The sequence below is a fragment of the Brachionichthys hirsutus genome, chromosome 3 (genome assembly GCF_040956055.1).
Source record: "Brachionichthys hirsutus isolate HB-005 chromosome 3, CSIRO-AGI_Bhir_v1, whole genome shotgun sequence".
NCBI classification, from domain to species: Eukaryota; Metazoa; Chordata; class Actinopteri; order Lophiiformes; family Brachionichthyidae; genus Brachionichthys; species Brachionichthys hirsutus.
In genome coordinates, this window is record NC_090899.1 from 5,838,497 (window position 1) to 5,861,258 (window position 22,762).

General features: G+C 44.3%; 2 protein-coding genes across 2 annotated transcripts; one reads left to right on the forward strand and one right to left on the reverse strand.

Moving 5' to 3' along the window:
- Positions 1 to 6,015: 6,015 nt before the first annotated feature.
- adar (adenosine deaminase RNA specific) lies at positions 6,016 to 13,569 on the reverse strand. Its single transcript, XM_068758673.1, is given in 14 exon segments — positions 6,016 to 6,340; positions 6,868 to 6,995; positions 7,313 to 7,425; positions 7,539 to 7,721; positions 7,812 to 7,939; positions 8,147 to 8,263; positions 8,379 to 8,472; positions 8,637 to 8,805; positions 9,002 to 9,158; positions 9,484 to 9,722; positions 9,826 to 9,961; positions 10,063 to 10,557; positions 11,323 to 11,630; positions 12,049 to 13,569. Coding segments are annotated over 14 exon segments (4,113 nt in total).
- Positions 13,570 to 17,670: 4,101 nt separating this feature from the next.
- Positions 17,671 to 22,762, forward strand: LOC137912684 (neuronal acetylcholine receptor subunit alpha-7-like). The gene is made up of 10 exons (XM_068756821.1): positions 17,671 to 17,722; positions 18,657 to 18,796; positions 19,417 to 19,461; positions 19,744 to 19,853; positions 19,930 to 20,009; positions 20,132 to 20,299; positions 20,955 to 21,149; positions 21,508 to 21,594; positions 21,676 to 21,785; positions 21,938 to 22,762. The coding sequence occupies exons 1-10, from the start codon at positions 17,671 to 17,673 to the stop codon at positions 22,760 to 22,762; spliced, it is 1,812 nt and encodes a 603-aa protein (XP_068612922.1).

Genomic DNA, 22,762 nt, shown 5'->3' on the forward strand with positions numbered 1-22,762 from the left:
AACAGGAGACTACAAGAGAGAAGAGATGAAACGGGGGGGGGGGGGGGGGGGGGGGAGAGTTTGTGATGGCTGTGGAATGAATGACGGATATTACAGACGCTGTTTGAAATGGGTCCGCTCTCTCATTTAAGTGGGGAGCGACATGTGCAGAACATTTCACCTCCAAACAGCTGTGGTGTGTTCATGGAAGGACTGAAACACACACACACACACACACACTTTTATTAGGCTGGATCAAACATCAAACAAAACACTCCAGAGTCCTTGCCAGGTCTTTTATAAGTGTGTATATAGATTTTTATAAGATACAAAATATTGATGCCTAATGTTTGACGAGTTCAGAGGTTAACTGCAGTTTCGCGCCGTCAGCAAGATGGAGAGAAACTGTCTGCTGCGCTGTGTCTGGATGAAACGACACTAGTCAGCAGACAAGACACCGCCAGGCTCCCCACTCGAAAACACTCTAAAATCAAAGTCCTTTTTTTTTTCCTGAAAGACTGGAGAAAGTTGTGGAAACCTCCTGGAATATTTCCACAGGTAAAGAGGATAGCTGGCAACAGGTGATGCATGAAGTTAAATCAAAGATGATCAAATAGTTCTAACAAAATGTCCTCTATAACCACTGAGTCACAAGGAAATGCAGATCCACTCAATATCTGGGCTCCTCATCCACAATGACTCAAAGATTGACGACATTTTGTCACTCCAACTAAACCTGATCACATGAATGAAATGTTCTATATTCGGTGTGTTTCAGTAAAGACTTATTACAAGCATCAAAAACAATTGGAGGATTCTTCTGTAAGCAGTTTGTAAAGCGGTTAAGCTACCATTGTCATTAAACACAAACTAAATCTGGACCGGATGCTTTACAGGCATACGTGAACGTGCTACCCAAAATAAGATTGGCTTTAATGTGTTAAAAAAAAATCGTTTTGATGCATTTATGTATTAATTCTAAATTACTACATTAATGCAATGTTGAAATTTAAGTGCTCGTGAATTAAGGTCAAATCATGAAGCTGTAACAAACAAGGAAATCCTTTCAAGCCAACGAGTTCTCACAGCGTGACCGGGGTGCAATTACAGGCAAAACGTGCCCGAGCAAGCGTTGAACTCCCCATTTTCAAAGAACTGTTCTGTGTCTGTGTGTGAAGAAAGATAGAATTTGTTCATAAACGTAAGTACCGGACAAATTCAGACTTTGGCCCAAAGGTTTTACAATAATTCAATAGTCTTTCAGGTCTAGAGATTCGAACGTCGACTTCATGGCATCTGTAGCAACGTTTGAATTTTCCTGTAGCAGGAGATCAAAGTTTGTACTTATCCAGAATAATGATTTCAAATTGCATTCGATCACTTGTTCAAATGTTGCTACAGATACCAGAAAGTCAACACTGGAATCTCTACCCAAAGACTATTGAATTATTTTAAAGCCTTTGGGATGAGAGTCTTAATTCGCCCAGTATTTACATTCATGAACAAATTCTCTCTTTTTCACACAGACACAGAACAGCTCTTTGCCTGTAATCACACCCCGGTCCTGCTGTGAGAACTCGTTGGCTGCTTGCTGTGAAAAGAAGCCCTTGAAAAGAGTTCCTTGTTTGTTGCAGCTTCAGACATTTAAAGGCAGAAGCAGAGCTTTACAAGAAACAAGCGTCTGTAAAATTAAGGCGCCCCCATTTCCAAGTAAACACGTTTGTTGCGCAATACATTTTGACCTTAAATGAATTCACTTGAACTTATATATCAACCCAGAGAACCCTGCACATATCTAATTTTTTTCGGTCTTGACCAAAGATTTCTGTACGTCTGACTGACATTATACTGAAACCCCGATAATTCTTTTCCGAGGGCTTGTCGCTCCATCCTCCAGTCACACCTTGGACGGCATCATAAAGCTCCACCTGACTCCACAGTATTTCATACTCTTGTGTTGCGTTGTCTTGGAGACCAAGCCGTTTCCCTCCACAATTAGTATTCAGGTATTCCCTGCTCTCATTTGTTTCCGTTGGAGCACATCGATTGGCTCGTTTAAGCCCCTTGGTCTTTATTTCACTCCATGCGGCCGCATTCCCCTGGTCCAGCCTTCTCTCCATCCTTCTCTACTCCCCTTCCTCCATCATCAGCCCTTCCCTCCCGCCATCAAAATACTTGCCAGTCGAGACAGCAGGAACTCAACTTGATGGATTGAGATCATGAGTGAAACAAGGCCCCCGTTATTCCATACAGGTTTACAGAGCCCAAACACACGTGTGTGTGTGTGTGTGCACGTAAGTTCAGATTACTGCCCATCTGAAGAGAGCCTCATTGATCGAAATCTTTGCACCAGTGCCGTGTAGGACTATTGTCGTAAAAACTATTGATTGCCTTTAACATGACTTGATGTCTGAGTTCCACTGCTGCATATCGGCCCCTAACGATGGATCCATCTACCTGGGAGGTGGGAGCAGCAACAATAAAAGTATCTGGGAGGCACTGCACTGATTCGCTTGTAATACCGGAGCTGCTGCTGCTGAACTGGAGACTGGGCCACATCTGATTCAGAATTCCGACACCGGGAGTGAATATCACTATTAGTTTCCAGTGACACATCTTTCCTAGCAACTGCTCTAAATGGCTTGTTGCAAGTGTTATTGCATCGCATTAAAGACGAGGCAGAAAGAGCGGCATCTCAGTATTATCCATCTCCCAAAGAAATAAACAAATGGGCACATTCTGATTTTCATCATACACCACTTTTTGTTTTAACCCCCCATTAATGCAGCAGCTTTTCATTACGTATTTTCAGTCACTAATACCATCACTGCCTATTTATTATTCATTTGTGTATGCCCCATCTGCACGTTTGATCTCGCTCACATTTGGTTTGCTCTTTCTTGCTTTCTCGGATGCTTACTGTGCCGAATGCAGACCAAGTGTTCTCTGCTATGTTAATTCAGACTAATGCCCTCAATGTAAACGAGTCTATTGAAGATGCTACCGGATTCAACTTCACGGTTTAGCAGTAAAGTCAGGTAGAGGCACAGAAATCACTTAACATGCTGAAACTGCAAGCAAGCCAAAAAAAAAAAAAAAAGTCAATGCACGAAGCTCTTATATCATAGCAGTCTTCTGATAAAACCTCAGAGCTGCACACATTGAGATAAGGAGATCCACCCACCGATTTGATTAAGCATCAGCCATGAATATCTATCAGGTCATGCAGGGCTGAGTTAGCTTTACTCGCGTCACATTTCCACACAGCCTCCCAGGTCAGAGGCGGGGACACGTTTCCATCTGCTGATAATTTAGAGTATTGCAATTGGCTTGAAAGCCACGGAGAGACGAGCTGGATCTGAACGCCACCTTGAGGACAGGTGTCCCTGTTGGACACCTGTCCTCAAGAAAAAGAAGCAGCCCCTTTCGTTCTCTGAATGTTCTTTTTTGGAGCATCTCTTTGCAGTCATACTTTCCTGATATGATTCTAATGCCTCAACTCACAAGTCAAAGAAGTACAGAGAGAAAGTCTGAGCTGAAAAGTACAAAAGAAAATAATGATAAGAAAATATCAGACAGCAGACTCCAATGAAACAGGGCTACACATTTTTATTATTTCTGATGTTAAAAGAAAAAAAAAGAAGAAAGAAAGTATATATTTTTCGGCTTCATTAAAACATCAGGAAAAATATATAGAAAAGAAAGGTATATCAGTATATTGTGTATATACATATACACATTAAAATTATCCACACAAACAGTAGAAACAGGATAAGAACCAAATAACATTTTGTTGCACACAGTGGGGTCCCTAAGGTCGGAGGCTCCTGCCAGTTTGATAAAAAGGACAAAACAGACAAAGCTCAAAGCTCCTCTATGAAATACACACAAAACAAGGAATCACTGTTGAGATATCAAACATATGTACTGGCAATTCATTTACAATTTAGTTTTAAGTTTGGGCTTTCAGTCATCCTAAAAGAGGACAACCGATATTGAATATTTACGGAGTATGTGGCTTCTCAATCTCTTAATATAACACAAAAATGATCTGATTAAACATTCCCATTAGTTTCCCTACCTGGACCCCACTGAGCCGTGCTGATGTATATACATGTACCATGTACCAATGTACTATACTGCACCAGTAAACTATACATAAAAAAAATCTAATCAACAGACTTCAAAGTCTTAAACCGCCCTCACTTGGCAGTCTTTTAAGAACTGGCCATGCAAGGAAACCTCAAAGTTGTTTTGTGCTGAGATGTTTCATCCCTGGAATTCTTAGCATGGCTGAAAAACATCAAGAAAGAAGCATCGACAGAAGGAACATAAAAGAACGCAGAGTACAGACACATTTCATCTGCGTGCGTCGTGACATCAGAATATATAAAAGCACAGAGAGAGATGATGGGGACTGACGGAGGGGCACACTGACCAACCTACGCTAATGGGAGCAACACGACTGAGGGGGAGGGGGGCAGCTGTATAATATAGTCAGAAATACGGGACAGTGACTGTCAGTTATTGATCGGGATAAAGGTGGTATTGATATTCTCATGTACAATGAAAGCTTCTGGTGTAACATGCAAGCCGACAGAAGGGCTACGAAGCGACATCTACATTGTGCTATTCCTGCCGACTGTCCTCATGTACGACGGATGTCTGCTTGTAACTTCCACAGCAAGAAGACAAGGAATCATATCTGCAACAAGCACTGATGGGATGTTGGACGACACTGGGATGGCCTAAAAGTGGCCCATAAAAAGGCCAGAACAACAAGGTCAAAATCACTAACGCCTAACGCAGATCTCGAGGAGGCTCCAGAAATGTAATTCAAATATCAAATAGACCAGTGGGAAAAAAAAAATGGTAGCATACGAATGGCGATTGATACGCTTGGCAGAGAGAGCCTGGAAGATGACCCATTCCTGGGAAGCTGCTTTTGGTCATCAGACAAGATCCGTGCCAGAGCTGGATCGCTCCCAGGAATACGTCCATGCAGTCGTCTAGAAAGAAAATGCTGAATGACACAAGAGCCATCTTTCTGGGTCCTGAAGCTCTTTTACCTTGGAGAGAAGCCGAGTCAGCGCCGTCTTATTATTTTAGAGGCCTCCTGGGAGTTTCTTTTCCAGCAATTCCCCAAGCATGGCTAAATTTCCCAACGGAGGAGCTCAATGCTCGCCATTTAGAGCGATGAAGGTTATCTAGGACCCCTTGCTACAGCAAGTCAACGTCAACACAGAAGGCTTCTAAATTCACCATGACTGAGACGATTCTAAAACTAACCCCACCTCAGTATACACAAACACAACGACTTGGAATAGTAAGGAAGACAGACGTAATGATCGTTTTACAAACTGATGCCATCGACTACGAGCCATTGGGTCAACAGACAATGTGAAACCAGCGGATATCCGATCAATATACGTGGACCAAGACTTCCTCTTTTAGAGCGCTTGCCAATGTTTGCAGATGGATCGTTCACACAAGTCACGAGAACGGAATCGTATGAAACAAAAAAAATAAGTCATAAGATTGTAAATTGCAATCAGATGACAGCCAATTAATTGTGTTCCTGCAGATAACCAAAAGTTGAACTCAAATGTGATTGGTCTGCACTGCCTGGACTATCTAATGAAACCAGAACAGTTTAGAATCTCCCGTTCCTTGCCTACTTATTGTGCCGTCATATTCTGATATGATTTATAAACACTACTGATTTGCAAATAAACATTTAGCCCAACTTTAACCTGCTTCCATCTTAATGTAGTGTTTCCATCACGCTGTACACCCTTGGGATCGGTCCATGCTTCTGTCTGACACCACACGCGCCTCAGGCTTTGACATCTTCAGTTCTTTTCCATCCTTTCATCATGTCCCAAGATACACCAGACAAAATTCCGGCCCCACACAGAGTCATTATGGCCGTTAATTCTTCCCTATTCACCCCCGACCCTTCAGTCAGCCCTTTCCTTGTGTTCTTTACCGCTCACACATTCACATGACCATCATGGCGACGCTCTCTGGATCGGCCTACGGTTCCTCAACCTTGCACTCAGTCGCTGCTCCATTCCTATTGCTGCCGTATCGAAAAATTAATCTCGTTTGATTGCTCCCGACTTTCTCCTTTGACTCAAAGCTCTTCTCCTCCAGTGGTTTGCCGATCCAGGCGCCGTAACCGTGCACACTGAGAGCATCGAAGAACTGCTGCTTTACTAGCTGGAAAGTCAAAGCTGACATCTTAGCCTGGGAGTAGGAGGGCAGGGCGAGGAGGTCAGTACGACCACACCGCTGGCACAGCGAGTGAAACAGACCAAAGAGGTTGGACTTGGAAACTCTGGATACGCTCAGATTGTTCCTGGTGGGAAGAAGAGGAGCCTTTCACTTAAGTTTCCATTAAAGCATGACAGTTATAGAAAACGTACAGATTGTCTGGCAAGCTGACCTGACAGCGTTTCCTCCCAACATACAAGTTCTTCTCATTTAACTTACCGGTATGGAGCTGCCAGCTGCTCCCAGCTGTGGGTGATTTCATTAAAATGTAATTACACTTTGTTTACTTGACAGCTTCATACTGTTTATACATTGTTTATTCATAGTTTGCCACAGGTCATATTTCCTAGCACGGGGCGTGAAGTTACCAGGAGCTGTTTTATAACAACTATGTTCCAATAATGTTTACTGAAAGACATTTTAAGAACATTTCTTATGTAATAATATGGTGTCACTATAATCAAAAAATTACAGATCAATAAAATACACTCTTGAGCATTTTAGAGGCATATTGAAGTACTGGGTAAAGGCATTAAAAACAACAATACTTCATAGCAACACAGACAACCAGAGACTGTAGGAGCAACTGAAAGCAATGCTGTTTATACATACCCATCCAGCTTGCCTTTGGTCCCGTCCAGAACCTCGACGCTGTGCAGGTCTGGAAAGCTCCAGTTCACGCTGGACTCCTTGGTCTTACCCGTGTGCCGCGTGGAGTCATACACGCTCACCCTGCCCACCTGACAGAAAGAATAATTGACTCTTGAGAATGAGTCCGCAACCAAACAGAGTGTGTGAAATTAGCCGCGCAAAAGTGTCAATGTTTCAGCTGCGTCGCATTGTGTGTGTGTGTGTGTGAGACTGGAGGATTCAAACAACTGTGACTGTGACCTCCATGCTTTCTGCTAATTGATGGCTGACACAAAATTGAGCAGGATGAACAATGGGGGAACATATGTGCTGAGACGAGCAGGACTTCTGCCAGCTTAACTGATGAATTCTGAATGACTCCAGTTCTCATGATTAATGTCTTCCTGTGACATTGCCGGAAACTTACCTCTGGGTGGTTTAGCATGAAAGGCGAAGGGAGTCTTTTGGCGAAGGCTTCCCCATCTCTGGCTAGCCGACAGCAAACTGCACGCGTCAGGTGCCCATGGCTGTACAGATAGCCTGGAGATCAGAACAGCAGACAACATCAAATTACAATTACTCTGATGAATATTTTTCACAGCGGTTTTTTTTAACTTACTCGAGGAAAAACAAAGTAAAAGGGTATCTTTTACCAAGTGTGATGGATTTAAGATAGATGGGATTCAGGAAATGGGAGAGCAGCGCCCCCTGCAGACCCAAGACGTTCCAGCGCAGGATCTTATCGCTGCAACTCATCGTTCGGAGCCTCTCGCCGTGCTGGATGCCATCCCAGGTGGGTACAATGGCACTGGACTCCACTGGGATCGTGCCTTCACCTGGAAAAAGGTCGCCAGGAGTTTAACCTTTTTGCTTCCATCAACAGCAACTGTTTGTTAAGTCAGATGCGTGTCGGTCGCATCACTCACCATTCTCTACTTTGGTGCGGAGCTTGCCCTGCTTGGTATTCTCAAACAGAGGCTGATGGCCTTCAGCATCGTCCCCTGCCTCACTGCACGACTTATCAAACAGAGCTCCGTCCCCACAAGGTGCTGTGCTATAGATAAGAGAGAGAGAGAGAGAGAGAGAGAGAGGACGCAAGGTATTAATGTGACAAATACTCCAATGACAGTTTAAAACCGGAGGGTCCACATTGATCCAAACATTAAACGTTGATGTTTGTGAGACACAGACAGGACGGGAATGAAAGTGGAGCACATGCGTGAAGGTTAATGAGAAGAAAGAGGATATGTGACACTCCTACCTGATATAGAGGTGAAAGGTGATGTCGGGCTTGACTTGTAGCTTGTCTTTCTCGACCAGCTCAAATATACTGTCGTCTGTGCCATCGTAGTATTTGATCAGCTCGCTGTATAGAAACCTGACCAACAGAAGACGGCGGGTTAGACTGAGACATAACAGCTTGTAGAATAGAACAGGGAGAAAAGCAGGGAGGGAAACAATAAAAAAAAAAAAAGAGAAATCATTTTTTATACCTTACAAATCCTCTTCTGGAGATGATTTCAGCATGGCAGTCATTAACAGTGTCCCCTTTAAGGCTCAGCTCCTCACCTTTAACGCAGCGATTTCCTGACAGACAAAAAAGGATGAATACACTGAACGGCAACAAACACAACAATCTGATACCTTCGTCCCGTTTCGGCTTTCTGTTGCTGCATAGCTCCGGGCACAGAAACCCAGAAAAGCACACAGACATTGCTTCATATGCTACATGCTAAAGGTAAAGGATGTACCCGTTCCCAAGCTGACGACAGTCCCCAGGCCCTCCCCTCTTCTCATGACGATGGTGGCCAGAATCTTCCGTCCTAAGAGGCTGTGTTGGATGCGTGTGGTCAGTGCGTTGAAACGCTGGTGGCTCAACATTGCTATCTGGTCATGAAGAGTGCTGCCACTCACTGGAAGCTAGAGGGAGGCAGGCAGGACAGGAAAGGTCAGGCAACATAGGAGGGAAAAGATGATTGAATATTCTAGAAATCAGACATTTCTTTGATTTTGATACAAAATCTCGATGTAACAAAACTCCTGCGGTAATGACTGAACATATCGAACGCAGGCCGTCTTCTATAATGTCCAGTTAATGTAACTGAAAAGTCAGTACCTCCGCTGGGATAAGCTCCCCGGTGCGCGCCGCTCGCTCAGCTTCTCCAATCAAAACCCGTAGAGCAGCATCTGCCGCTTCCTGTTTCCCTTGCTTCTTGTTGGATGCGCAAACTGGAGGGAACCATCGTCCGCCCAGCTTGGCCTGGTAAGTGAACCTGAGCGGGGGGTGGACAGATATAGGCAATCAATCGATGCAGATATTACAATCTGGGATGGTTTTCGCGGATGTTTCAAAACCAGTGGCAAATAAACAAATATCCATTCTACAAAAATAAAAAGATGACATGCGTCCCATGAAACTCTAAGGAGAACTCCATCCACGTACGAGTAATGTTCTCATTATAATTCATCCCATCTGGAAATGTGAACTCTGCACACCCACATTAAAGGGTAAATGTTCAGTGCAAAGCACTTCCTGAATGTTTTGCTATCCCGTGTTTACATGGTGATTGAGTGTTTCTGTGTGGCGTTCACACGTACTTTGGCTCATGTGCTTTTCCGGACTGGCCCACCAGTCGGATTTCAGCAGCGAATCCCCGGGCTCTAGCATACTCAAGAAGACCCGACACTGCATTGTTGTTCAGGTGATTAATAAGGTCCCCCACCCCGGCCTCGTGGGCTGCTCGTAACTCATCGGCGGTCAGAGGAGGCAAAGTGGGACATGTGGTCCCAGAACCGCTGCCGTCACCATCGCTGGAAGACCCAAGGGGCAACTGAGGCTGGAGGAGAGACGGATGTACCAGACGAGAAAGGAGTCATGCGAGTGGTGTCGAGCAGACAATGCAGAGAAGACAAATTCATTCTGAGGTTCTTAGGCCTCACCTTGTTGAGCTGCAGTTTCCCATCAGCCATCAACTCTTTCACCGCCTCTTCTGCAGCCAGCTGACGGGCCGCCTTCTTGCTTGGGGCCGATGCCTCTGAAGAAAAATTATCTCCAACCTTCACCCTGTACATAAATCTGATCACAGGACAGGGGGGTGTCGTGAGAAAGGGATTGCTTTATTCATTTTCAAACGGAGATCACAGTGGATGTCCAGAGGAAGGTGAAGGAGCCGGTACCTCGGGTCATGTGGTGGGCCTGCCTGTCCCGTGATAATAAATTCGATAGGGTTCCCACTGCGCTGGCTATATTCCATCAGGACAGACACCGGATTCTTACCGCCAGGCAGAGAGCGGGACAGAGGCGGGCGAGGTTCTTCTGCCATAGCTACCCCTTCTATACTGCCAGCCCCACAGTTCCCCCCTATGCCTCCAGTTTGCCCCTGGTAGACGGTGAAAGAGAAAACAAATATGACGCCGTATTTTGGTATAAGATTGGATGATTAAATTTTGACACATTCAAAAAATAAACTTACAGTGGTGTCTCCGAGTAAACCCATCACTTGGTCCATACCAACGGTACTACTGTCCACATCCCGGGTGCCCCCCCCTCCCCACATCTCTCCCATAAGAACGCGCAGGGTGGCAGCGGCGGCGTCCTTTTTTGCTGCCTTCTTACTAGGCGCTTCAGTGACAGGAAACAGCCGGCCATTAAGCATCACCTGCATGCGGAATCTGAAAGTACGCAAAAGAGGTTTTCAGTTTTTATGAGGATGATACGTTGCATAAGGAGTAAAGTCATTTCTCAACAGAAGCATAATTCTTCAGGAAGGCACACCTGTGTCTTTGTCTGTCAGTAGGTTAACAACGGGTTAAAAAACTAAAAAGGATCATGTCTTGATCATCACACCATGAAGCAACAAACAGAACTACAATGCCCCACTTGTGTAAAGCTTTACGGACTTCAGAGATGAGACCGATAAAGCGGAGCCGGAAAAAGCAGCGCCAACAAAAGAGGCATGTTTGAAACTGAAGCTATCCACCCGACTTCAGGCCAGACATCGCACAGCTGAGACGTGACAGACAAGGACAGGGATCCCACTAAGCTGCTGCTTCTTCTTCATGCCTGTACGTTTAGTGCGAGTCCTACACAACACTGATTTATAGCTGTGCACTCTTACACATAACGGTCAAGTAAGGCACTTAGAAGTTAAGTGAACATGTTTAAATACTGCAAACAAAAAAACCCCAGATCATTTACGAATGATTTTATTCAAGAAGTAAATGTTGGCACTTTGGGCTTGAGTATATTGCGGAGTGGCACGCGCCATGAAAAAGGTTGCCGACCCCTGCTGTAGACCGTCTGTTGCCCAAAGTAGTTGCACGGACAAAACACTGTAAATTTGATTTGTTAATGCTTCACCCCCTTAGTAAGGTAAGCATTGGCGTTAGTGTTTCAGGGCTAAATAATAAATAATTCCTTTTTTTTTAATGACTAACCTCGGGTCGTGAGAGGGTCCCGACTGGTCGAGTAGAAGGAACTCACAGTTGTGGCTCAGAAACTGAGCGTACTCCATGAGGCCACTGACGGGATTCTTCAACATCACCTCCTGTAACTTGGCCTGTAGATTCTGGGGAGGGGGAGCAGCCAGCGACACGGCTACAGTTCCCACGTCATCGGCCTTCTCTCCCGCCATCGTCATAGCCTCCGGTCCTCTGCTAATGGTGTTGAGGAATTCTGGGATGTCGTCAGTGGCCCATTGCCCTTCATTAGACTCTTTGTCGTCACATTGGGTAGAGAGTGGATGCTCCAGGGAGGATTGGGACTGAAAGGGGAAAGAGATAGGAACAAAGCAACATACACAGAAATATTAGGACGCTACATCTTCATGGGACAATCAAGACCCCCCCCCCCCCCAATAAAGGAATTATACAATTTGCATAAACACATTCAAATGTCTGGTGAGGCTGCATAATGCTTATCAAAAATACTTTAAATCTTTATCGCTTTTCATAATAATAATGGATTTCATTTATAACGCACTTTACGTTCATGAGAAGCTCAAAGCGCTAATTTTCAGATAATAATACACAATATGTGAAATACTCTACCTTTAGAAATATCATTTCAATTCAGTTTTCGCCAACATTTCATTATTTTATTTTGTCAGATGACATTCACCATAACATCAATAAATTAATAGAATATGAAACGACTTAGCTAACCATATCAGCCTGACTTTGCCCTGCCATGTCGCTGTCTGGAAGCTCGAAGGGCTCCAAGCCTGGTATTGATGACAGCAGAGGGCCAGAGGCTTGTTCTGCCCCAGGACGACTGGATGTCAGCTCCATTTGATCCCCATCTGTCGGCGTGCTCCGTAAAGCTTTAAGGCTCCTCTCCATCCTCTCTCTGCGGTGGGCGGAGAGTGCCCAGGTGGGAGGGTTTTTTTTATTCTTCATGACCTCACCCTGCTTCTCCAAGGCATACAGAAGGAATGTGGCCTTCTTGGCAGTCTTAAAACCCAGATGTTTGGATATGGAGAGAGAACTTGCCTCGCCGGTTTTCAGGAGGTACTGCAGAACTACTTCCTTGTGGTCTGACATAGCAAGAAGCTTCAGTTCCTGATCAGGGGACTTGTTGGTACTTGGGTGTTGTTTCTGCAGCTCCTGGCCTTTTGATACAGTTCGGGATTCTTCAGAGTCAGATGACTCTAAAGAAGAACAAGTAGATGAACTAGACTCTGCGTCTGAGTCTTCTTTGGCCTGTCCCAAGTTTTCTCCTGTTTCTGTTTTTAGCACAGCATTAACATTAGGAGGGCGTTCTGAGCTGAAACCCAGTTGGAAAGGATGACTCACTTGAGAGTTCTGATCGTCCTCAACTCTGCGTGGTTCCCTATAAAGAGTCCACTTGGGAGGGAGGAGTCCTTGCTTGGAAGCTTTCTGTGAGCGCTCTAAAGCGTATAACGCCTTGTTGACTATCTTCTTTGGTCGACGCAACTTCCTGGCTAAGAACTTTGCAGAGATACTCTCGCTTGTCTTCAAAGCAGCCAAAGCCCTGTGAACTTGGTCCTGGATATCAGGAGTAAGAGTGAGGTTACCTGTATAAACACCCAAATTTATCAAACTGCTGGATGCAGAATGTTTGTCAAACCTTTCTGCTCCTCTGTTGGGTCTGTCCTGGTGAAGAGAAAAGCTCTGAAAACTCTCAGACAGTGAGCCTTTTTGGAAAGACCATTGTCGGTTGGAGTACTGGATGTGACGTGGACTTTGGTTTTGATTAAGATATCTTGGGCCCCGGGTACCTCGATGGGCTCCGTCGCTGGGTGAATAATCAAAACTCTGGTACCCTCTACCCGTAGGGATATGTTTGTGATTTGGATATGTACTATAGTCTGACTGGGGATAGTTTGAGGAAATAGGAGGTCCTCCAAGTACCAATCCACCACCAAGCACTCTTGCTCTAAACTGGGGTGCCTCAGAGTGCTGTCCTCTCAAAAACTCTACCTGTTGGGACTGAAATGTATTTAGAGCAGGACTGTGACTGAGATTATGAAAATTATGGGCAGCAGGTTTAGGAGGCACTATATTGTGGACTGGAAAGGGTGGAGTGGAGGGGATAGGAGAAGGAGCTGGGGGCTGAATGGACAGGACAGGATGGGCAGGGTTGCGGTAGTAATCTGGAAACGGGGTCTCTGAAGGATGCCTGTGGTAATGTTCTCTGAAAGGCCCTCCTCCGCCTCTGCTCATAGCGCAGGGGTTGGGCTTGAAGGAGCTTGTGTAGCCGGCTGTACAGCTTGTGTATTAGTCTTGTCCTTGGGCCCAACAGTAAATCCAATGGAAGGTCAGTGAAGGCCAAAAACACACGGAGGACCTGAAGTACAAATGAGAACACCAGAGAAATACTAATAAACAGGAATTTAGCCAATCTAGACAGCACTCAGTTCAAACCTCCACCAAAGCAGCTTAGTTCCACAATTATGCCATTGCACCTAAAAGCAAGTCTCATTAATATTTGACTCGCATCCAGATAATCCAAATGAATCTATTCTTTTTTTTTTTGCACCATTCCTTTCCTCTCACAATAATGTTATCAAAATTAATCCATGACTAATAGACATAAAAACAAACCAAAGCTCGTAAAGACACAATCTTCTGGGCATAGGTATGAAATGGCCATTTCATATCTTCAGACTATACACAAACTACTTCACAAGGATACTGCACTGCGGGGCACACACACACACACACACACACCGCTTCTCTCAGTCACACTGAAACTTAATCCTGGGGCAAAAGGATGGTGATTAATAATTCAAACCTTCTTTGTGACCATTCTGTTTTATTTCTGGCCTGACAAATTGTTGTTGAATCTGGATCCATACAAGAGAGGAAAAGTGAGACACCAATGCAGACAAACGTTTCAAGGACACCAGAGACGTCTGTGGATGGATGATCAGCGTGATAAGAGTATAAAACATTTTCAGTTGTCGTGGACAGTCCGTACTGCAACGATGAAGTCTTGCAGGTTTTATAACCAACTCATAAGACGCACATTAAACCATTCACTGGTCAGAAATGTACATCCGTCACAGCCTTGCCATCACAGTCCAGAATTCCTTTGGTACAAACTCGGATTCAGCTTCATGCGTCATATGTGCCGAAGCTCAATGTCTTTATCAGTAAGACAGAAAACAAGGGATATCTAAAACCGAGTCAGATTCATCCATAAGGCCCAGTCAGCATAACCGGCCTTCCACGTGGAGCTGAGCAGTCCTGAAGACTGTCACTATAATAGAAACCAACCTAATGTTGGTGCATCACAGTAATGGGGGCTGACAGAGCCAGAAGCCCAGAAGCCAAACAGGACTGGAGCTGACTCATCTTGACGCCAATGCAAGGAAAAACAAACTCTGCATTTCACGTCTTAATCCCGCAGCTGCACAAGCCCGATGCTCAAAGTGACCCCCGGCCCACACTCGTGCACATATCCCACCATATTTGTCAGGAGCACAAATCGAAATGTGCTCAAGAGTCTGATTTATCTCACCAATAGCTGGAGGCGGAAGAACGATCAAGCAGCAACAGCTTTCCAGCGAGCAGAGAAAGTAAAGCGAAGCCCCCAGACTGCCTGCGAGCAACCGAGCCACGCGTTGTAAGAGCCTGTGAAAACAAAGCTTGTATACGATTCTCAACCGAGGGGGGGGGGGGAAGCAAAGCTGTCCTTGTTTAGATAGGTGAGGTCCTCTCTACGCTGCTTTTAGAGCACTGCACCGATCAACACAGCGCAGGAGAACCAATGCATATGAACAAACAATGAAGCGGTGCAAGTTTCAGTTTCATTTAGCACGAATAGGGAAGTTTATCAGCAGCCACGTGACCCACAGAGGCCTACCCGAGAGCAGACAAATCCACAGACCCACCTGCGGACTGTGATTATAATACAGCAATCAAAGTGGTGCTTTTTTTTCTGTGAAAGTTTTCTCTTTTTGCTGTTTAAAGCGGTCGGTCTGGGTCCAACTTAAGCATTTGATACACCCGTTTACCCGTGGAGCCACAAGGACATCCCTCCTGCTGTAAACGGTGCCAGAGAACCCGTGCGCCTCATGGGTAGCGCGGCTAGCAGGAGCTAATGCTACGTTAGCTCCAGCCAGCGTCTCTATTGTGCCGGTCCCAAGCCCGGATACATGCTGAGGGATGCGTAAAAATGTGGCAAATTGAACATGCAAATCAATTCTCGCAGTGACACAAACATGACGAGGGAGCATAATAATGTAACGCACGTTATATAAGATAAATATTACTGCATTAAAAGCTGAGATTACGCGAAACGAGGGTGAAGGTCAGTGGGAAAGACGAGAGGCGCAAAAACGCGCTGAGAATACACATCATGTCATCCACGCTTTATTCACGTAGCTCCGTGTGCAATTTTATTACAGTTTGCTTCGGTAAGTATAGCCAATTATTCTGTGCAAAGTGCGAATTACAAAGCACTAGATGCACAGACGTCCGTGAAGACGTTTCGACCCCCATCCAAGAGGCTTCTTCAGCTCCGAAAGGCTGGTTCATTGATCCAATCGGGTTATCAAGTCGACACAGAATAACTCGGAGGTCAATTGACGCAGTTATTCCTTTACGTGACAGACTGAACACACATATCAAGTAAAAGCTTATTTATCTATGACGCCAACCTGCAAAACTCACTTACATCTTATACTTCATTCAATTAAATTCATGAACGTGTTGATGATGTTACGGTAAACACGTTTTAAGCCCCCTCCCCCCCTCCTCCCCTCCTCCCCTCCTCCCCTCCTCCATGTAGCTAACGTTTGCTACCCGAGCAACTCGAGTTAGCATCAGTGAACCGCGCTGGCTCCGCACCGACTGCCTTTGGCGACATATCCGCATAAACACACAGAATGCGCCGCAGCCGAACCACAAAAAACAGCAAAACGAGGTGAAACAAACACGCCGTGTACCTTAAATCATAACGATACGCATCCGCTGGCTCCTGTTGGCGTAGAAGACTTGATGCCATGAAACGATCAAAGAATTGGCCTGCGAGGAAGTGACGTCATTCGCTTGCGACCGACACAACGGGCTTGAGCGTCGCATGTCGATTTCGTTTGGATCGAGCCCTTCACAGTGTTGTTTTTGCTAAAAACTATTTACGGAGGAGAATGTCGGCATGTCGCAGAGCCACTGCAGCATTGGGCTACTCCAGAAAGATGACTTATTGTTGTAATTAAATTTGAACAAATAAAAATGTATGATGATGATGAATATATTTATTAGATAGAATGTTAGAGTACAAGTACAGTCAAACAGTAGCATGTATTACAGTACAAGTACAGTCAAACATCCTGTCTAAGAGGAGCATTTAAAAAAAAGCTCTTGCGGTCTTGTTTCCGTTGAAAGTCCTTAGTACATAAATCATCGACATTTAGCAATACCAATAAAACTAATATTAAATTACTCAATTGATGCCAAATAAAAATAAAATAAAAATGAATTACACCAAAGATGCAAAACTAACAATAAATTAAAAAGACACATGTACAATATGTATGCACTCCAGGGTTTGGGTTATATTTCTGCAACCAATGGAATGTCTGCAGTGCACAAATCAAGAAGACGAAGACTCACTATAAATGTGTTTATTGTAGTGGGTTATTGAGACCATGCATTATGCCTTGGCAAAATAAGATCTGCACTCCATCCCCATATCCAGTGGGTGTCAGCATTACTCTGTGAATGAACTCAGTAAACTCGAACGCAGAGCTGCTTTTGAATTCACTAGGTTGTGTAAAATCAGACTGTCACAACATCACATTATTTAATGGTTGATTATGTTTCATCTTATTTAGTTTCATTTAAATTCCTCACAGGTCTCTGCTTTGCTGTCAGTGAATGTTGGTCCCCTTTTCCCATTATTTGCATCCCAATGTTTGAGTTTAAGACATTCCTGCCAATGCTGCAATATAATCCCATGAAATAGACCTGCAGTCTCCCCCAAAAAAAGATGCTTGATGTAATTATAGCCAAGTGCATATCAGAAAGTCTGTCGGAAAACAGAGGCACGAAGAAAGATTTTGTGCTGAGATTTGGGATATGGCCAGATATCAGTATCTGACTGATTCAGACACACAGTGGCTCCATCTTTATAGCAGTATTATTTCATTGCATATTTCACCCACTCTGGCTCACTCCCCCCCTTCTTTTCCACTGCTGGAATCACACTCTCTCCCCATATTTTGTACAACCTGTCCTCATTTACAGACCCCATTCTCTATCTCACTCTCCTTTTTTAACCCACTCATTCTCTTTCAACAGAAAGGAATGCAGTACGGTATGTGGCAGGCTGGTGCTCTTCGGATGTTGATACTTGTGACTCTGCTCCAGGGTAAGTCACTTTCCATTGTTGCTTTGATTGAGTGTGTTTGAGTGATTGAAGTGTTTTTTCAACATGTATTGTATAAACAATACTTATAGTCTCGCATGCATGTCAGACAGATGCATGCCACGTTCTTAATAACTACACACAGCACCTCACTTAGACACGAGGAGTATGTCGCATGCAGCGAAAAAAAATGTGACCTATTTTATTTTTTTTACAATGAGCAACAGCATGAACTGTGCACAATAGAGGAAATGTGCATTTGGTGAAGACTTAAAAAAGCTGCAGTTGTCTTGAACAGTTATTTAAAGTGCATAGGAGTTTTTAAACCTTTTCATAGAGTATCTTATATCCATCAGCGATGCTCCCTGCATGTCGGAGTGATTGCCTTTTGAAGAAACAATTAAGAGTGAATCAAAGCGCTTGGCAGAATCACAGGGGTAAAGAGTGATGGTTCCCTACTCTCATCGTAGTGAGTGCTGCGTCTGCATGGGCTGTTTCAGTTTTTAATGGCTTCACTGTTTCCTGAATGGAATAAAAACTTTTATGGCCGTGGAAAGACGACGAGAGACTGCCAGTGATCCATCAGTTTTACAATTGATTAGGAGAGGCACAATTCTTTTTGTTCCTCCTTTCTTGCTGCCTCATCTACTTTTCCTCACATACACATTTTCGTTCTTGTCTTGTACTATCTCTGCGCTCCTTTAATGGCATCCTCACAGATACACTCTTTTGTCTTTACCCAATAAAGACTACTCGCTCTTTGACCTCCACTGAAACATGGTTACCCTCCATCTGTTAGTCCACCTGTTTCATTCAGTTTGCCTTTAGTGTTTCCTCCTCCTGGTCCCCGGCACGGCTTTCTCTTTCTGTCACTTTCTCTCCTGGATTTCTGTCTATTCTCTCTGTTATAATCCTTATTCCCCTTCTTCAATTTTAGCATCAGTACAGGGTCCTCACCAACGGTTCCTGCTCAGAGAGCTGATGAGGGACTACAATCCCATGGAGAGGCCGGTGGCTAATGATTCCCAAACTCTCACCGTTCAGTTCTCCTTTACTCTAATGCAGATCATGGATGTGGTACGTGTGGCAGAAAATTACACAATTATACACCCACAAAATACTCTTAAACATATGAAAGGATAGTTTTACAGAAAACACAACGGGACATATGTGCTTTTCAAGAGTCATTTGTCATTGTATTTTCACAGGGTCCTCTTGAAAATACATAGTAAAATTTAGCATAAGCCAACACGATGCCTCATTGTTAGTTTCAGTCATAAGGACATGGAGAAGGAGCATCAAATAAAACATACAAGGCTATAAAGACCACTGAATCTGAACTTTGGAAGCCACTTATTATGAATCCTCATCGTTTAAATCAAAATAACATTAGATAAGATAAATCTTTACTGATTTGCAGAAAAGTTGTGTTTTTCACAGCAGCACAAGGATAATAGAAGTTACAGAGAGATGAAGACATGTAAAAAAATACATATTTAAAAGTCATGCAAAATGAAAATGATTTTCGAAATAAATAACAGAAGCTTTACAAGAAAAACTAAAAGCAAAGTTATATTGCAAAACACATAGGCGGCCGTTTAAAATAATAAATGCATTTAATCGTAGTGACTGACTAGAAACTTCTCCTTTGGATCATTAAATCACTGATTATATTGGATGCTTTTGTGTTGTGCAAGGATGAAAAGAACCAGATCATCACCACGAATGCCTGGCTGCAGATGGTGAGCTCATTGAATATAAATTAATGATGGAATATTGATCCTTGTAGTGGAAAGATTGTCGCAATGCTGACATTCCTTTCATCCGTCTTGGGAACAACGTGGCCTTATTATAAATATAATGAGAATAGAGCAAGGTATTTGTCTCATTCAAATCAGGCCAAGTCAGTTTTATTCATACAGCACAAGCCATCTGTTTGACTGGTGATCGATCTCTGTACAGAGCATCAATGTACATAAACATTTCCTCATATTTAAATCTAGTATTGTGCTGGTGTCTCTCAGCAGTGGTATGACCACTACCTCCAGTGGAACCAGTCAGATTATCCTGGTGTTAAGAACCTCCGTTTCACTCCTGACCAGGTCTGGACACCTGACATATTGCTCTATAACAGGTACGAGCAGCAGAAACATGCAGGCATCCCTTATGCTGCTGCTGATATAGCTCATCTCTGTGCTGCTGTCCTCTAGTGCTCATGATAAGTTTGATGCCACCTTTAAGACCAATGTCCTGGTTAACTCCAGTGGCTTCTGCGAGTATCTACCTCCAGGTATGATTTTTAAATCACTAAGCAATGCATCCTTTCCTTTTCACTTTTTTCTTCTACTTCAGCGGTTGAAAGCGTTTTTTTCTCCTGTTTTTCTCCCCGTTTTTCTCCCCATATATATAAAGGAATATTTATCAGCACCTGTAACGTTGATGTGCGATGGTTTCCGTTTGACATCCAGCGCTGCGAGCTGAAGTTTGGATCCTGGACTTTCGATGGCTGGCTGCTGGACATCCAGATGAAGGAGGCAGATGTCTCTGGATATATGATCAATGGAGAGTGGGATCTGCTCGGTATGACAATTTGTTGATGTCCTGGATGAAACACAGTGTTGCATGGTAACAGAACTATTAGATTAGACCTATGCAGTGATTTGCTTTAAAATGCTGTAAAGATCTAAAGATTGATTAGAGATATCAAATTTTTGGGGTGTGCTTGAGACTTAAGCTAACTTACTGAATTGACAGGCAGCGATACACAGAGTTGATGTTTTAAATCCATAAATGGAGTTTTCAATGTTAAAATGTAATGTTTTTTTCCTGACCTCATTCTGGATCAGATCCAGAAGACATTTTGCATGATAGTACATATCGAACCCCTTTATGACCGTGATTTTTGGTGAGTAAATTGAATGTATATTTTATTTACAAAGCTTCCATTATAAGTAAATGGGAAAATCTGGATTTTTGTTATTGCTTTGTATCCAGACAGGTATCTGGATCGCTCTCAAAATTTAATGGGATCCAAGTTAGACCAAGACCCATCTTCAGATTTTTTTTCTCCATCTAGAAAGATCAATGCAGCAGTTTTTCCATAGATAAACGCCATCAAAAATATAACCTCCTTGGCGGAGGACTCAGACGTGTTTTTTAGTTTTCTTAACTCCCATTGGAGTTTTTGCTCCATACATGTTCCCAGTGCTGCATTTGTGTCTTTCTCCTCCTCCAGAGGTCCCTGGGGGTCGCCATGAAGTTTTCTATGATTGCTGTGCTGAGCCCTACCCTGATGTTACCTTTGTAGTGACGTTACGAAGGAGGACCTTGTTTTATGCTCTCAACCTCCTCATCCCATGCGTGCTCCTCTCCTCCATGACCCTATTGGTTTTCCTGCTTCCCGCCAAATCTGGGGAAAAGATCAGCTTGGGTGAGGAGGAGTAACAAAAAGGGGCAAAGAAGAAAAGAGGTTATGGCAAGTGCTAATATAAGAGTGACTGCATTTGAGAAAATGTAATACATGATGTAAACTAAATTTAGTTCCTCTTGAATATTCATGAGTAATTCCATGTGAAAGTATGTGCTTTTTTGGGGACAGAGGAAAGAGAAGGACATGAAAGGCAGGAGGGAAGATGTGAAAAAAAAAATATCGAATGGGATTTATGAGGAGGGAGAACAAGACAGTTGATAGTCTCGAAAGGTCCAAGTACCACATACTAAATATGCTGTTCTGCTGAGTGTCCTCATGTACTGTATTCTTACCGCCGTCCTCCTTGTGAACCCTCCAGGCATCACAGTTCTACTTTCTCTGACCGTCTTCATGCTGATGGTGGCAGAGATTATGCCCGCCACTTCAGATTCTGTTCCCCTGATTGGTGAGTTTCTTTCCGTTGACGGCGTTAGAGGTCCATGGATTGTCAGCGCCTTTCTGACTGTCCCGCTCCTGTCTGTCTCAGGTCAGTACTTTGCGAGCACCATGGCGATTGTCGGGATGTCGGTAGTAGCCACAGTCATCGTTCTTCAGTTCCATCACCACAACCCCAACAGTGGAGAAATGCCACGTTGGGTGAGTTTTCAGAAAACAAATATCTCACACCTTTGCTTGTATCGTCATTTACTATCTATTACTAGTAGTAGTAAGTATGGTGCTAGATTGGACTTGCAAGAGGTTAAAGGCCAACAAAGACCACTAAGAAGTCTTGTGTCTTTGTATATCAGGTACACTTGGTTCTCCTGCAGTGGGTACCTTGGTTTCTGCGGATGAAGTGTCCGGGACAGGAAAGCGATTCAACACTTTCCAACATCCAGGCGGACTCTCAGAGCAAGACCCCATCCTCTCCTACCACCACCATCCCCGCAGCAGCACGCCACTCCCTCCTTCCCCAAAGCTGCAGCTCCTTGCAGGCATGCTTGGCTCATCTGAACCACCCTCCGTTGCAGCCGCTGCCCCGACGGCCCAGTGTCCAGGCTAATCCCCTCCCTAATCCTAGCCCCAATTCACACCCACAGCTCAATGGTCATGTGGTTTACATGGGTTTCCAGACCTTCCAAACCGCTGCAGTGCTGGAGCCGATTCAACGGTGCAGAACCACAAGTTATGGGAGGGTTACTAGTGGAGGAGGAGGAGAGGGAAGAGGGGGACAACCTGGAGATACTCCTATCCAACACCATGCTCCATCTTCCAAGTTTGGGAGCCCCCCACCAGAATCTCAAGACCCTGATCCATCAACCACATCCTCCGGATCATGTGGATCAGAGGCTGGAGTAGGGAGATCGGGAGTCGGATGTGCCCACAGCGGTGTGATTAGGTCTGTGGCAGCGGACAGCCAACTGCAGGCTCTTCTGGTGGAAGTGCAATATTTGGCCGAACGTGTTCGGGAGCAGGATCGGCAGCTCAGTTTGGCAGAACAGTGGCAGTTTGCTGCCGCCGTTATCGACCGCCTGTTCCTGGTGGGATTCAGTCTTTTCAACATCATCTGTACCATTGCTATTCTCATGGCTGCACCCAATTTCGGGGAAGCACTCTCTAAAGACTTCCTCTGA

What these genes read in the sequence shown, in the direction of transcription:
- LOC137912684 (XM_068756821.1), top strand. Translation starts at nt 17,671, where the DNA reads ATGTGGCAGGCTGGTGCTCTTCGGATGTTGATACTTGTGACTCTGCTC. An exon ending in TGGAGAGTGGGATCTGCTCG is followed by an intron (nt 20,300 to 20,954) that starts GTATGACAATTT and finishes CTCCTCCTCCAG; the next exon opens with AGGTCCCTGGGGGTCGCCAT. An exon ending in AGATTCTGTTCCCCTGATTG is followed by an intron (nt 21,595 to 21,675) that starts GTGAGTTTCTTT and finishes TGTCTGTCTCAG; the next exon opens with GTCAGTACTTTGCGAGCACC.